The sequence below is a fragment of the Chiloscyllium plagiosum genome, chromosome 12, assembly GCF_004010195.1.
Source record: "Chiloscyllium plagiosum isolate BGI_BamShark_2017 chromosome 12, ASM401019v2, whole genome shotgun sequence".
NCBI classification, from domain to species: domain Eukaryota; kingdom Metazoa; phylum Chordata; class Chondrichthyes; order Orectolobiformes; family Hemiscylliidae; genus Chiloscyllium; species Chiloscyllium plagiosum.
This window is the reverse complement of record NC_057721.1, coordinates 37,025,942-37,041,116: the sequence shown is the minus strand read 5'-3', so window position 1 is coordinate 37,041,116 and position 15,175 is coordinate 37,025,942. Positions and strand designations below refer to the sequence as shown.

The 15,175-nt window shown below is 40.2% G+C and overlaps 1 protein-coding gene and 1 long non-coding RNA gene across 5 annotated transcripts in view; one reads left to right on the top strand and one right to left on the bottom strand.

The window, feature by feature from the left end:
• Positions 1 to 15,175, bottom strand: part of epha6 (eph receptor A6) — a 674,628-nt gene that overhangs the window by 6,614 nt on the left and 652,839 nt on the right. For all 4 annotated transcript variants that reach the window (XM_043700793.1, XM_043700796.1, XM_043700794.1 and 1 more), the window contains exon 16: positions 10,502 to 10,695. In XM_043700793.1, coding sequence (XP_043556728.1) covers positions 10,502 to 10,695 — 194 coding nt within the window. The remainder of the gene's footprint in view (positions 1 to 10,501; positions 10,696 to 15,175) is intronic.
• LOC122555108 overlaps positions 1 to 15,175 on the top strand; it is a 47,619-nt gene that overhangs the window by 19,142 nt on the left and 13,302 nt on the right. The gene's annotated exons all lie outside the window — the stretch shown is intronic.

The following is a 15,175-nucleotide window of genomic DNA, read 5'->3' as shown; positions in this document are numbered from 1 at the left end:
TTTATATCAAGCACATGCATATTCCCCAGAATAGAAGTGCAAAAAAAAACCTCTTGTCATGAAAAAATTATCAATGGATTGGTCGGTAGCTAAGCCAACAAATTGGCATTTCCTCAGACTGTTCTATAATTAAACAGTATTTATTAAAGCAAAATGATCAAACATCTCTCAAAGCTTTCAACAAGCCAACAGAAGGCAGAGATGTTCTTTACAGATTGAATGAAAGTCACTGGAAATATTTAAGCAATTAGGCAGTAATCTCATACTGGGCGATGCTTTCCATATTGTACAATGCAGAATAACAGTCGATGGTCTATTCTAATACATCTGAAGTTTTTGCCACTTTTCCAATTTTCTTCTCTCACTTGGCAGTTTGCCAACTGTCAGCACTAACAACTTGGCAACCACATTATGTAATGGTCACTTATCTTCTTCAATTGCAGCACTATCAAAATTCAATTGAGTAAAGATAGAAAAAGCTCAGGCTACAGCATTTCATGAAGAGTTAAAAAGGGAGCATCACCATTTTTACCTACCAATCAGGCACTTCTTATGCCCAAGTCCTAGTTCACATCAGTATTCATCAGGTGTGACTTAGAAATGCTTCAAAAATGTAGCCATCTCCAAGTAAGTTACAGATATTCTAAAATATCCACTTCCACAATGGTGACAGCAACTTTTGAACAGCAGAATTAGCGATTCCCAGCCAGTATCCTTTCTGACATTGTGGAAACTAGCAAGAGTCAGAAGTGGGGCATGATCTGTGATCTACTCTCCAGCTGCCAACGTTTTCCTCCTGCCCAACTCAATGTGGTCCTTGAATCTGGTTTTGGGGCAGAATTTCACTCCATATAGGGGAGATGATGGATATGAGCAAGTGCATTAATTAGCTTACCTTAGTCAAGGTGAGTGAAAAGTTGATTGTCAGAGGCCAATTGTAAATTCTCAGTCAGTTCACAAGTTCCCCACAGCAGCAGGAATAGGTAAATTGTCTAGAGGGAACCTCCCAGTTACAGACTGAGGAGGTTGGAGGGATGAAGGAGAGGGGGCCTGTTTCTCCAAAAAAGCTTTAAGACCCTTCCCTCGAACCTAGGGATGAAGGAGAGGGGGCCTGTTTCTCCTAGAAAGCTTTAAGACCCTTCCCTCCAACCTACCTGTAGCCCTAGGTCACCTTGTGGTTGTGCTTCCCCTTCACAATAATGAGGTGAAAGCCAGGACCACTAATAAGAGCATAAAACGTAGCAGTCATTCAGCCCATCAACTCTGCTCCAGCATTCAATGAGATTATGGCTGATCTGAGAATCCTCAACTCCATTTTGCTGCCTTTTCCCCATAACCCTTGATTCCCTTAGTATTTAAAAATCTATTTGTCTCAGTCTTGAATGTACTTATTGGCATACTTTTGACAGTCTTGCAGTAAATGATTCACCCTCAGAGAGAAAAATATCTTCCTCATCTCTCTTGTAAATAAGTGAATCCTTTCTCTGAGATTGCTCTCTGGTCCTAGACTCTCCCACAAAGGGAAAAAACCTTTACACATTACTATATTAAGATTGTAAATGATTCAATAAGGCCACCTTGCATTCTCCTAAACTCCAATGAGTAGAATCATAGAGATGTACAGCATAGAAACAGTCCCCTCTGTCCAACTCGTCCATACCGATCAGATATCCCAACCCAATCTAGTCCCAACCACCAGCACCTGGCCCATATCCCTGCAAATCCTTCCAATTAATATACCCATCCAGATGCATTTTAAATTTTGCAATTTTACCAGCCTCCACCACTTCCTCTGGCAAATCATTCCATATATGCACCACCCTCTGCGTGAAAAAGTTGCCCCTTAGGTTTCTTTTATATCTTTTCCCTCTCACCCTAAAACTATGCCCTCTAGTTCTAGGGAAAAGACTTTGTCTATTTATCCTATCCATGTCCCTATGATTTTATAAACCTCTATAAGGTCACTCCTCAGCCTCCGACGCTCCAGGGAAAACAGCCCCAGCCCATTTTGCCTCTGCCTATAGCTTAAATCCTCCAACCCTGGCAACATCCTTGTAAATCATTTCTGAACCCTTTCAAGTTTCACAACATCTTTCCTTTAGGAAGGAGACCTGAATTGCACGCAATATTCCAACAATGGCCTAACCAACGTCCAATACAGCTGCTACATGACCTCTCAACTCCTGTACTCAATACTCTGACCAATAAAGGAATGTATACCAAACATCTTCTTCACTATCCTATTTACCTGTGACTCTACTTTCAAGGAGCTATGAACCTGCACTCCAAGGTCTCTTTGTTCAGCAACACTCCCTTGGACCTTATCATTAAGTGTATAAGTCTTACTAAGATTTGTTTTCTGAAAATGTAGCACCTCACATTTATCTAAATTGAACTCCATCTGTCACTTCTCAGCCCATTGGCCCATCTGATCAAGATCCCGTTGTAATCTGAGGTAACCTTTTTCGCTGTCCACTACAACTCCAACTTACTCAACTGCTTCTCATGAGCAAATCTCTTCATACAAGGGATCAACGTAGTGAATCCTCTTTGGACTGCCTTCAGTGCTGTCAAAAATAGAAGCACAAATAGGCCATTTTGCCCTTCGTGCTTGCTCTGCCATTTTGATCATCCAACTCATGCAACTATATATTTCCTGAGGTAAGGGGTTCAGAGCTGTTTACTAACCAGTGCCTTGTACAAATTTAGTAGCATCTCCCTATTTTTACTCTACATTTCCTTTGAAACAAAGGCCAACATTATATTTGCCTTCCCTATTACCCACTGAACTTGGATGCTAGCTTTTTGTGATTGATGTGCGAGGGCCCCCAATTCTCTTTGTGCTGCAACCGTCTCCAGTCTTAAAATAACATTCAAGTTTTCTAGTCATGCTGTCAAAGTACACAACTTCATATTTTCCGACATTTTATCCCATCTGCCAAACGTTTGTCCACTCATTTAACCTGTTCATATCACTTGGTTGACTTCTTGTGTCATCCTCACTACTTGCCTTCCTACTTATTTTTGTGTCATCTGCAAACTTTGTGACAGTACATTCACTTCGATCATTCAATTTGTTTATATATTATGAATAATTGTGGCCCAGCACTGGTCTCTATAATATTCCACTTGTTACAGGTTGTCATCCTAAGAATGCCCTTTTTCTCCCATCTCTCTGTCTTCTGGACAATACTCTATCCATGCTCATACACTACCACCAACATCACGGCCTGTTATCTTATAAAGTAGACTTATTTGTAGTACTTTATTGAATATCTTTTGGAAATTCAAGTATATTGTAGCTAATGACTCCCCTTTATCTATCCTGCTTATTACCTCCTCAAAGGATTCTAATAAATGTATCAGGCCTGATTTCCCCTTCATGAAGCCAATATGATTCTGCTTGATTATATTATGAGTTTTTAAATGCTCCACTATTACATCCTTTAAAATAGACACTAACATTTTCCCAATAACAGATATTAAACTAACTGGGTTTTTAAAAAAAAACTATTTAGAGGGTTTCCCAAGATGGAGGTGCTCCCTCACTCTTTACCTTCAATTCTATCCATTCATTAATGCTTCAGGGCATCCTATTAGCTCTCCCACTTTGAAAGCTTGTCTGTTATCCTGATTTGGATGGCAAAGGTGTCCTCTGGCCACTAATCAGGGAATCCAAGAAACCTCAACATGGAGTGGCTGCTCCCCACACAGTTAAACGCTTGTACTTCCAAATAAATCTATGAGACTATAATCTGGTGTTGTGTGATTTTTTAACTTTTATTATAAATCCTGTGCCCTATGATCCTGCCCCACTAGCTACTTGATGAAGGAGCAGAGCTCCAAAAGCTAGTACTTCCAAATAAACTCTATCCTGGTGTTGTGTGATTTTTAACTTTGCCCACCCCAGTCCAATACCAGCACTTCCACATCATGTCTATCAGACCCTTGACATTGAGATCCACATCCCTTCCTAATATCTTGCCACTGGTGACAAACAGCAGCATTGGTGATTACCAACACAAGATAGTCACCAAGAAATCAGAAGAACCATTTTTACTCAGACAGTGTGGACAATGGGGAAATAAACTGTAAGAAAAAAATTACTTAAAGCCATGATTTTCAGGAACACAACTATAACTTTAAATGAAGACTTACTGTAACTGCAACTGCAACTGCTAATGTAGTTATCCTGGAGAACATTAATGTCCATCTAGGTCAAGGTGTTGTAAGTATCAACTGAGTTAGTGATTATACCAGGTATAAACAGATAAATCTGTTTTTTTTAAACCGTATCTTCTAATTATACCAGGCTTCATTGGATTTTAAAGAACATAATGGTCTAAATTGAAGGGTATAAAATGACATGTTTTCTTCTTGATAGCGTATATTCGGCCTGAATAGATAAGCTATCTACAATCAGAATGGCATACACTTTAATTTAAAGATCCCTCCTTTATCTCAACTTCTAATGTTATTAATATTTGCTGAAGTCTAGATCCTAGGAATCTAGATATTACTCTCAAGCGATATGTGTACACCCAGATATAAGGAAACTATTTAATCATTTGGTGCCTCATGTTCCATGTCTCATGCATGCACTTTCGAGCATGGGTTATTGGATACTGCCTACCATTTCTCCCCTGTCCAAAGCATTGAGGTGAATTCTCCCTCTGAAACCCTCACTGAAATTACCTAACTTGAACCTCTGCAATTCTTTGTTTTAATTAGGTAGAAATGGACAACTTGCTGCCACCCTTCAGAATGCAGTTAAGGGTTAACCTCATTAGTGTGGGTCAGAAATCACACATTGACTGGACAAATTACGTTTTTACAACAATCCAGGATTCTACTGGTATTAGATTTCATTGGCAGATTTTTATCCAAACTAAATTCAAATCCCTAAACTGTCATGGTGGAATCTGAACCAGCATTCATTTAGGTTTTATAATCCACTACACTACACTACCATAATTTTTTTGTGTCATTATGATCAATACGTCAAGCCAACTCATCAGTATCTACATCAAATGTCTACATCTCTCTCTTTGATCAATCTAATTGCTTTGAAAATCTTCAAAAACCTTGACTCACAAAAAATCTGAGTTTTGAAATTTCCAGTGGATATCACCTCAACAGATGTTTGGGAAAGAGTTTTCCAGATTTTCTCTATCTTTACATGAATAAGTACTTTTGAATGTCCCCCAAATGATTTTGTTCTGGAATGCTCCTTTTTCTGAATTCTCCCACGAGGTAATAATGTCTATCTACCCTATTAAATCCATTTATCATCCGAATCACTTCAATTACAATATTCATTAATATTCTACATGCAAGGAATGCAAACCTCATCTATGTAATTCATACCTCACAGTTTAGCCTTTCAGCCCTGCTAACATTCTGCTGAATTTGTGATGTAGTCATTCTAGGGCCTTTCTGTGAGGTAATGCCCAGAATTGAATGGACTACTCCAGATAAGGTATAACGAAAGCCCTGCAAAGGTGTAATATGACTTACATCCCTTTGCATTCCAGTCCACTTGAAATATTGTTAACAATGTATTAACCTATTAAATTATTTTTCTTAATTGTTTACTAGCTTTTAGGAATTTGTGTACATGGACCCTAAGCCTCCTTTTCAGTCCACATGTTCTAGATTCTCATAATGGAGAATGAACTGATCAATCAAATCATGGGGAAACACTCAACCACTACGGCATCAAGATTATAAATCAGCTCGTAAAATATAATTGGATCCTTCAATTTTTCTAACCTTGTATTCACTACTTGTCTCCCACTCGCTCTTCTTTCTGTCAGTTATGGTTTTACTTTTTTCTAACTCACCATTTTCCAGAAAAGAAAGTGAAGGGAGTTATTTAGTAAATGATGACGATGATCATGAAGTGTCCCAGCAAGTTGACCATTTCCACCAAACTGTGACAAAGAGTTGCTGAAGTTCAAGCAACCTAATTTCAGCCAGGGTTTTAGAGAGAAAATTCACCTCTGTGCTTTACATCCATGATTCTTCTGACACTTTATGTCAATTTCAGAATGTCCAATTTGCAGATTCTAGCTACCTCTTCTTCACCACCCATGTGCAAACTAATTACATGTCCATTCCTCATCAGAATGATCTCAGGGCTCTCTGCTTCTTCCTGGATAAAAGGCCTGAATCGTTAACAATCCACTGCCACCTTCCTCTGCCTGGCTGAGCTCATCCTCACATTGAACAACTTCTCCTTAAACTCCTCTCAGTTCCTTCATCTCCAATACATCTATTCTAACAATGTCAGTTTCTACAAGGGGGCCTCCCAAATATCCACCTTCTTCCTCGACTGAGAATTCCCAATCACTGTGGTTGGCTGGGCCCTCAGTTGAGTCTGACCCATCTCCTGCACTTTGGCCCTTACTCACCCCCTTTATTCCCTCCCACAAGGATGAGAGTGTCTCCCTGATACGCACTCACCATTCCACTAGCATCCAGATCCACAGGATCATTAGCTGCCATTTCTGTCTTCTCTTGCAGGATGCCATCACAAGTGACACATTCCCCTCTCCTCCCTTGTCAGCCTTCCAAAAGGACTGTTCCCTCCAGGACACTTTGGGTCATTTCTCCTTCACTTCCAACATGTCCCCACACCCACACGGCACCTTCCACTGCAATTACAGAAAGTGTAACACCTGCCCATTTATTTCCTCCCTCCTCACTATCCAAGGCCCCAGACACACCTTCCAGGTGAACAAAAACTTACCTGTAGTTCACTCAATCTAGCCTACTGTATTTACTACTCACATTGGGGTGACAAAATGGAGACTGGTGATTGCTTTGCAGAACATTTATGTTCTGCCTGCAAAAATGACCCTGAGCTTCTTGTTGCACTTCAACAAAGCACCATGTTGCCTGGCAACATCTCTGTCTCAGGCTTGTTGCGGTGCTCCAGAAAAGCTCAGCGCAAGTTGGAAGAACAGTATCTTATTTTCCACTTGGGCACCCTACAGCCTTCAGGACTCAATATTGAGTTCAATAATTTTAGAGTCTGAACACCTTCTCCCGTGTCCTTACTCCATCCCCACATACTAGGCCTTGTCATCACATGGACTGTTACCACAACCAACTTTTAATCATCTACTAATAATCCCCATTAGTAGCTATTGATTCCTCCCAGACTGACCTTTACCCATTCCTTTGTCTGGTTTTCTCTGTCATTCTCTGGGTTCCATTTCCACCTACCATATACCTCTCCCCTTTCCCCTACCATATCTTCAGCATATATATCAACCCTTTCCTAGCTATAGTCAGTACTGAAGAAGGGTCACTGAACCCGAAACATTAACTCTGCTTTCTCCCCACAGATGCTGCCAGACCTGCGTAATTTCTCCATCAAATTCTGTTTGTATTGGAGTAGTACAAACCTGGAAGTGATGCGTTAACCTTGAGTGACAGCAGCTGCTTGAGAAGGAAGAGCAAGCTATAGTGTATGGTTTGAAGGTCCAAAACTAAAAACTAAAGAGTTGTTAAGGATACAAACTATTTGAATTAGCTGATACAGCATTTGGAAAGTGGGGCAGTATCACTGGTAAGGGGCTTCTGGTGATGGCCACAAACAATGGGCTTAGTCTTCTCAATTTGGAGCTAGATACAATTATGACTTATTTGGCTGTAATTAGAAAAACTCATTCAGTGCATTTTGTAAACCATCATGTTGACAGAGCACATATTTCAGACTACAATATGGAATTTATGGGAATAAGGCATTTTGCAGTGTGTGTCCTCTAACTGTCATCATTTTTGTGCTACGATTGTGAGCTGATAACAGTATGACACCTTCAGCAGGGTACCGGGACCTCTGTAAACTCAGTTGATCCCCTTAACCAATTAAATTTAAGGACAGAAGCAGAAATAAAGTGTACAACAGAGAAGGAAATAGATACATTGGAGTGTGGTCAGATAGAGTTTCACTTTACTAGGAAGAACCTAAATCTGCCTGCAGAGCAACTGATTGCTGTTAGGAAAGTAGAAACAAGAGAGTTGATATTACTTTCTGCCTGTAACAGCATGGCTCCTCAGTAACAAGGGAAAAGCAATGCAGAACTTTACTTTCATTAAGACTTTAAAGTACTTCCTGAAACTATAATAGCAAGGCCAATGGAACCCTTAAACTGCAATACACTGAGTAGTTCTACATTAAACTTTGCTTTCCATTGTCACCTCTCAAGCTCACCATGGTGTCAGTGACCTAAACACTAAGTGGAGATAAACGTTGTGGCAACTTGTTGACATCACAGATCAAAAACAAAATTTTGAGAAGGGGAAAATGTTACAATGGGGATTCCAAATTCTTTTCCAGCATCCTGATAATTAATAAACTTATTTCTACCATCCCAAATGACTGAGGTGAGGGTCACCATCTGAGTGTTTTGTGAGCCAGGCTCGTGGTTATTGCAGAATGAAAATGATTACCACAGGGGATGACTGAGGCACAATTGCAGCTTTTAAGATAAGATGAAATAAACAATTAAAAGAGAGCAGATAACAGGGCCACGGTGACATAGAGAAGCAGTGAGATCAGTTTTAAGCTGTTCTAGCAAAGAGCTAGCACATATATATTGAATGAGATGACCTCCTTTCTATGCTATATATGTTATAGTGAAACTGAAAGTAAATTTTTAAAAAACAGATATTTCATAACATGGCATGGGACAGACTCTACGTTAGCCATGGCAGTAATCCAAAACAGAAGGGGCCAATTTGTACTTTTTATCATGAATTTGTCAACATAAGTATAAAGAAGGCTTTCCTGATTTGTCAGCAAAGGGCAAAGAGTAAATCCTTGTCCAATCAGGGATACAGTGAAACAGAACACTCCAATTAGAGTCATCGAGTCATAGAGATGTACAACCCGTCCATGCCGACCAGATATCCCAACCCAATCAAGTCCCACCTGCCAGCACCCGGCCCATATCCCTCCAAACCCTTCCTATTCATATATCCATCCAAATGCCTCTTAAATGTTGCAATTGTACCAGCTTCCACCACTTCCTCTGGCAGCTCATTCCATACACGTACCACCCTCTGCGAGAAAACGTTGAACCTTAGGTCTCTTTTATACCTTTCCCCTCTCATCCTAAACCTATGCCCTCTAGTTCTGGACTCCCTGATTCCAGGGAAAAGACTTTATCTATTTACCCTCTCCATGCCCCTCCTGATTTTGTAAACCTCTATAAGGTCAACCCTCAGCCTCCGACGCTCCAGAGAAAACAGCTCCAGCCTGTTCAGCTTTTCCCCATAGCTCAGATCCTCCAACCCTGGTAATATTCTTGTAAATCTTTTCTGAACCCTTTCAAGTTTCACAACATCTTTCCGATAGGAAGGACACCAGAATTGCATGCAATATTCCCACAGTGGCCTAACCAATGTCCTGTACAGCCTCAACATGACCTCCCAACTCCTGTACTCAATACTCCGACCAATAAAAGAAAGCGTACCAAACGCCTTCTTCACTATCCTATCTACCTGCGACTCCACTTTCAAGGAGCTATGAACCTGCACTCCAAGGTCTCTTTGTTCAGCAACACTCCCTAGGACCTTACCATTAAGTGTATAAGTCCTGCTAAGATTTGCTTTCCCAAAATGCAGCACCTTGCATTTATCTGACTTAAACTCCTTCTGCCACTTCTCAGCCCATTGGCCCATCTGGTCAAGATCCTGTTGTAATCTGAGGTACCCCTTTTTGCTGACCACTACACCTCAAATTTTGGTGTCATCTGCAAACTTACTAACTGTACCTCTTATGCTCACATCCAAATCATTTATGTAAATGGCAAAAAGTAGAGGACCCAGCACCGATCCTTGTAACACTCCACTGGTCACAGGCCTCCAGTCTAAAAAACAACCCTCCACTACCACCCTCTGTCTTCTACCATTGTGCCAGTTCTGTATCCAAATGGCTAGTTCTCCCTGTATTCCGTGAGATCTAACCTTGCTAATCAGACTCCCATGGGAAACCTTGTCGAATGCCTTACTGAAGTCCATATAGATCATGTCTATCGCTCTGCCCTCATTAATCCTCTTTGTTCCTTCCGATGTCTCCTGAACAGTAAAATATAACTGTACAGATGAATGCTACCCTACTTATTTTCTGCATAACCCGTTTGGGGATGCCATGATATACATCTGGAGCAGATGGGCCTCCTGGCTCAGATGTAGGGACATTACCATTGCAGCACAAGAACCGCTTATGAGTCCTGCCATATAATTAGTCAGTTAAGTATTTACAGGTCATTATAAATATAGCTGTTGAGGACAATGTTCTTTCTTACATTTTGACCCCATTTTTGGAGAAATTTACATTTGATGCTGTGACATGCGGTTTTATGAAAATAATTCATAATTCCACACACATCATGTTAAAAGCTCTTACTTTTAAAACATAAAGAAATAGTGCAATCCTACATGATAGATTCAGAGTTGCCCAGAGGAAATTATCTTCAGGTGTACCCACCCATGCACCTCTTCCACTAGGTTCTGAAGGCTGCTTGGATTGCGAATCACTTTGTCCAAGAAACTAACAATTTCTGTGAACTTTGGCCTGTGATTTCGTTCCTTCTGCCAACAATGGAGCATGAGCTGATGAAGAGTGCCAGGGCAGCCCATTGGAGAAGGGAGTCGATAACCCTCTTCTATTGATAAAATAACCTAGAAGGAGCCAACATGGAAATAAGAGAATGTTACTTCAGAGTTGTAGTTCTATTACATGTCCATTTAATTTTAATAAACACTGAGAGCAAAACAAAGATAATTTGTTTTCATTGCCATATACATTGGAAGCTTTAAAACTGTTTGTACAGAGTTGGGTGATACTTGCTAACCTGAAAAAAAAACTAGACAAGTCTCAAACATAGACACAGATGCTGTGGTTGGGGGGGTGGGGGGTGGGGAGAGAAGAAGGGTGTCTCGCGAATACGTCAGATAAAGGATCTGCAATTCATAATGTCCAAAGAGTTTTTTGAAAGGCAGAGACCGTGGGTGTTTAATTGTTGTCTTGTATCCTCAGCAGTTGCACATACCTTTCAATAGTGAATGGATATTTCTCTAATTTGCTATATCAGCAGATGCTGTCTTAGACAAGTAAAAGCAGGGAGATGTAAAGAGAAAGAAGAGAAAGGCTCCTAGTTCTTCTATTACAAAACAATCATTCTCCTCAATGCTCTGCAAAAAAGCAGTTCACTGAAATGTAGTTCACTTGTGTATTCTTGCATCTGGCTTTACTGTTTTCCAAAATGGATAACTGCAGGTGAATCTTTCATTCCAATAGCTGAAACTTCCAGAGAAGTTTAAATTAAACATTTCAATTTAGACTGGATCTGGTTTATTGATAGTTTTATAAAGTCTGGATCAAATCTGGTCAGGTGATCACTGTGATCATCTTAAATCAGCGTTTTTCATTTTTAGTTGAAAAGGACAGTGTCCATGAAAGGTCTGACGTATGAAAATCAAAGTTGTCAAAATTGATAGTCTATTTTTTACCGCTGTCATAACGTCTCAACTATAAAAAAAGAACACAAATAATGTTTTTCTTTTCTTTATGGTATTTACCTATGAAGTTGATATGAAATATTAAAAATCAGAAGGACAATACACACTTCACATTCTCTTTCTCCTCACCTGTGTCCAGAAATTTCCATTTTAATAATACAGTCTGCAACCCTCTCCCCCGAGGACTTTCTCCAGTCCTTCTTATAATGGAGAATAAATGTTGGTCTAGCCAACAATGCAAATATACCTTATGAATAAAAAAAACCTCCTGTTTCAGAAATAGATGATGGACCTGTTCTTGGGTTGTGATACATTTTTATAACTCTTCACTGACCATCTTTATAATCTGTGTATCAGATACAGACACTTGTACCAATTTGATTTCAGGGAAGTCAGGAGTGATATGAGGTTTATTTCTATAAGGTATAGGGATCTGCATCCCACACCTCATCCTCATTAACCTTTATATCAAACCAATGGGAATGATTGAGAATTGAAAGTTGGTTTAGTTAATTTTAACTTTTTGTGGGTAATTTTATTTTTACCACTGTAGTGATTGTAATGAGGTCAACCAGCTGTTAATCTGGTCCAATCAGGGAGCCCTGCCTGACCGATATAAACAGGAGTGTCAGAGGTTTTGTTCACGCTAAGAGTTGGCTCTGAGGAAACTGGATCAGTGTCAAGGACTCTAAATAAAAGGTGGCTTGGTGATGGGGTACTGGCTTCTGTGGAGTTATTTCAGTGGCAATGAGGGAAAAGCACACTCCTGAAGAAATTTGCTTGCAACAGTCATCTTTGAGTTGGAGTAAGCATTTCTGGTTTCATGCTGTTATTTGGGAAACTTGATTTGTTCGATCCTACCATTGAAGACTGAGGTCAGTATGTGGAAAGAATGTATTATTTCTTCTGGACAAACAGCACTGGGGCAGATGAAAAACAATGATTAATTCTACCGGCAGCTTGTGGATCTGTAGTTTTTTCGGTTATTAGGAGCCCAACTTTCCCTGAGGCAACAAATTCTAAAATCTTTCAAGAGTTGATGGATTTAGTTCAGGAATATTACGATCTCAAACTTCCTCTAATTCTGAGATGCTATCAGTTTTCGAGTACCAAAGGATTTTTGACTACATTAAAACGACTGGCAGAAGCATGTGACTTTAGCTTAACCGTTAATGAGATGCTGAGAGACTGTTTGGAATGTGGGATTAATGATGTAATCATGCAAAAGCACCTATTAGCTAAAGCCCAACTACACTTCAAACAGGCATTATTATTGGAAAATGCAGCAAGTGGAGCACATGAGTACAGAGTATTCCGATGGAAATGGACATCCTTGTTTAACTGAGCTTGGGGAACACCATTTGTGTGAAGGCAATTGCATTGCCACACTCAGGACATATGCTGAACAGTCGGACTCAAGGTCAGCCCACAGTAAAACCACAAAACAAATCCAAATCAAAGCTAAACAGTTAAAGTTTTCTTCAGGATCCAAGATGGTAAGCCATTGTAGTTGCTGTCAGTATGCAGACTCGAGACAGCAAAATAGTCGCACTCGACCTCAATTGAGTAAGACACCTCATAGGCTAGTATCCAGGAGAGTGCACACCCTGGAAAGCCCATCTACAGTGTGTAGGATGGTTCGATACATGTGGAAATGTGTGTTGATATATGAGCCCCATGTCTTCTGGGGCAACATGAAACTTAAAGATTTAATTACGGGGATCCAAGATGGCGGCGACCCAGCAAGTCTGAGTCTACAGTGCTCCTCATCTTTGTGGGTAAAGTGGGTCACCCGCCCCCACCACACTAACCAAATCATTTAAAATAGTTTTTACTTAATGTAATTAGTTGCTTAGTATTGAATTTAAACAATTTAATCTCCAGTAAAAATGACTAAAGGGAAGGGAGCCCGCAGCTCTCAGCAAGCAGGAACCCCTCCCCCACCCTCTCTGGCTGCAGCAGAGGTGTCCGCAGCCGCCCCAGGGGACTTACCTACGGTGGCGAGCCTTGTGGAAATAATCTCCAAACTCGATGCGAAGATCGACGCTTTCATTGAAGAGTCCTGAAGCCGATAGGACTCACTCTTGGCCGCGCTGCAAAAGCACGACCGAGACATCAAGGAAACTGAGCGCTGAGTCAGAGGGGCAGAGCTAAAGGTCATGACCTCCGAAACTACAGCAGAATCGGCCTTGGATCGGGTCCGGACTCTCGAACAGCGAGTCCGGACCTTAGAGAATCACATTGATGACCTCGAAAATCGAGGTCATCGAAAAAATATTAGTTTGCTGGGCCTTCCCGAACGGGAAGAGGAAGGCCAGCTTACAGTGTTCCTTGAACAGTGGCTTCCACAACTTTTAAATCTGGAGGCTGGATCAGGCCAGGTAAGGGTGGAATGGGCCTACCGGGTTGCAATATGCGGACCCGGCTCGAACCAGTGCCCCTACCTGGTCCTGTTCTGACTGCAGAGCTATAAGGAGAGGCAGATACTCTTAAAAGCCTCCAGAAATCTTGAAAAAGATCCCCTAGCCATGATCTATAAAGGATCCAAGATCATGTTATTCCAGGACTTTTCCCCAGCTCTGGTCCAAAAGAGGAAGGCATTTGATGAAGTGAAGAAGTGTTTAAGGGACTTAAATATTCAGTGCTCCTTACGCTATCCAGCAACGCTACGCTTTAAACATGAAGGGTCTGTGTATAACTTCGATTGCCGGAAATGGCCAAGGGATTTTGGGACTCTCTGAGATAAATTGTAAGAGTTAATTGATGCTGTTTTGCTTTCCCCCACTCTGGTTTACGTCCCTTTTTTTATAGATATTAATCCCTTTTTTTACCTTACTGTTTAATATTATCTTGGGGGGTGGGGGGTGGGGAGAGGGATTTATTTATTGTTCTCTAACTTAACGATTTTCTCCCCTTTTTTTTATTCTTTATATATATATATATGTATATATATATACATGTTAATTCCATGTATAATCATATATAACTATAAAATTACAGCCTCAACAAGTAATAACTAAATATAATAATACAAAATAACAGGGGAAAACAACCCTACTCCTAGAGACAGAGATAAAACAGGATAAGGTAACCACCTCCCCCCACCAACATTAACTATACCCCCCGGCCTATATATATATATATATATATATATAGGCCGGGGGGTATAGTTAATGTTGGTGGGGGGAGGTGGTTACCTTATCCTATTTTATCTCTATCTTTAGGAACGGGGTTGTTTTCCCCTGTTATTTTATATTATTATATTTAATTATTACAATATAATATATTTAATTATTTAATATAATATATATTATATTAATATATATAATTTTAAAAAAGGGGAAAGAAAATTGTTAAGTAGAGAACAACTAAATAAATCCCTCTCCCCACCCCCCCAAGATAATATTAAACAGTAAGGTAAAAAAAGGGTTAATATATTTAAAAAGGAGGGGGAGGGATGTAAACCAGAGTGGGGGGAAAGCAAACCAACATCAAATAACTCTTACAATTTATCTAAGAGAGTCCAAAAATTCCTTGGCCTTTTCTGGCGATCCAAAGTTATACACGGATCTTTCATGGTTAAAGTGTAGCGTTGCTGGGTAGCACAAGGAGTACTGAATATTTAAGTCCCTTAAACACT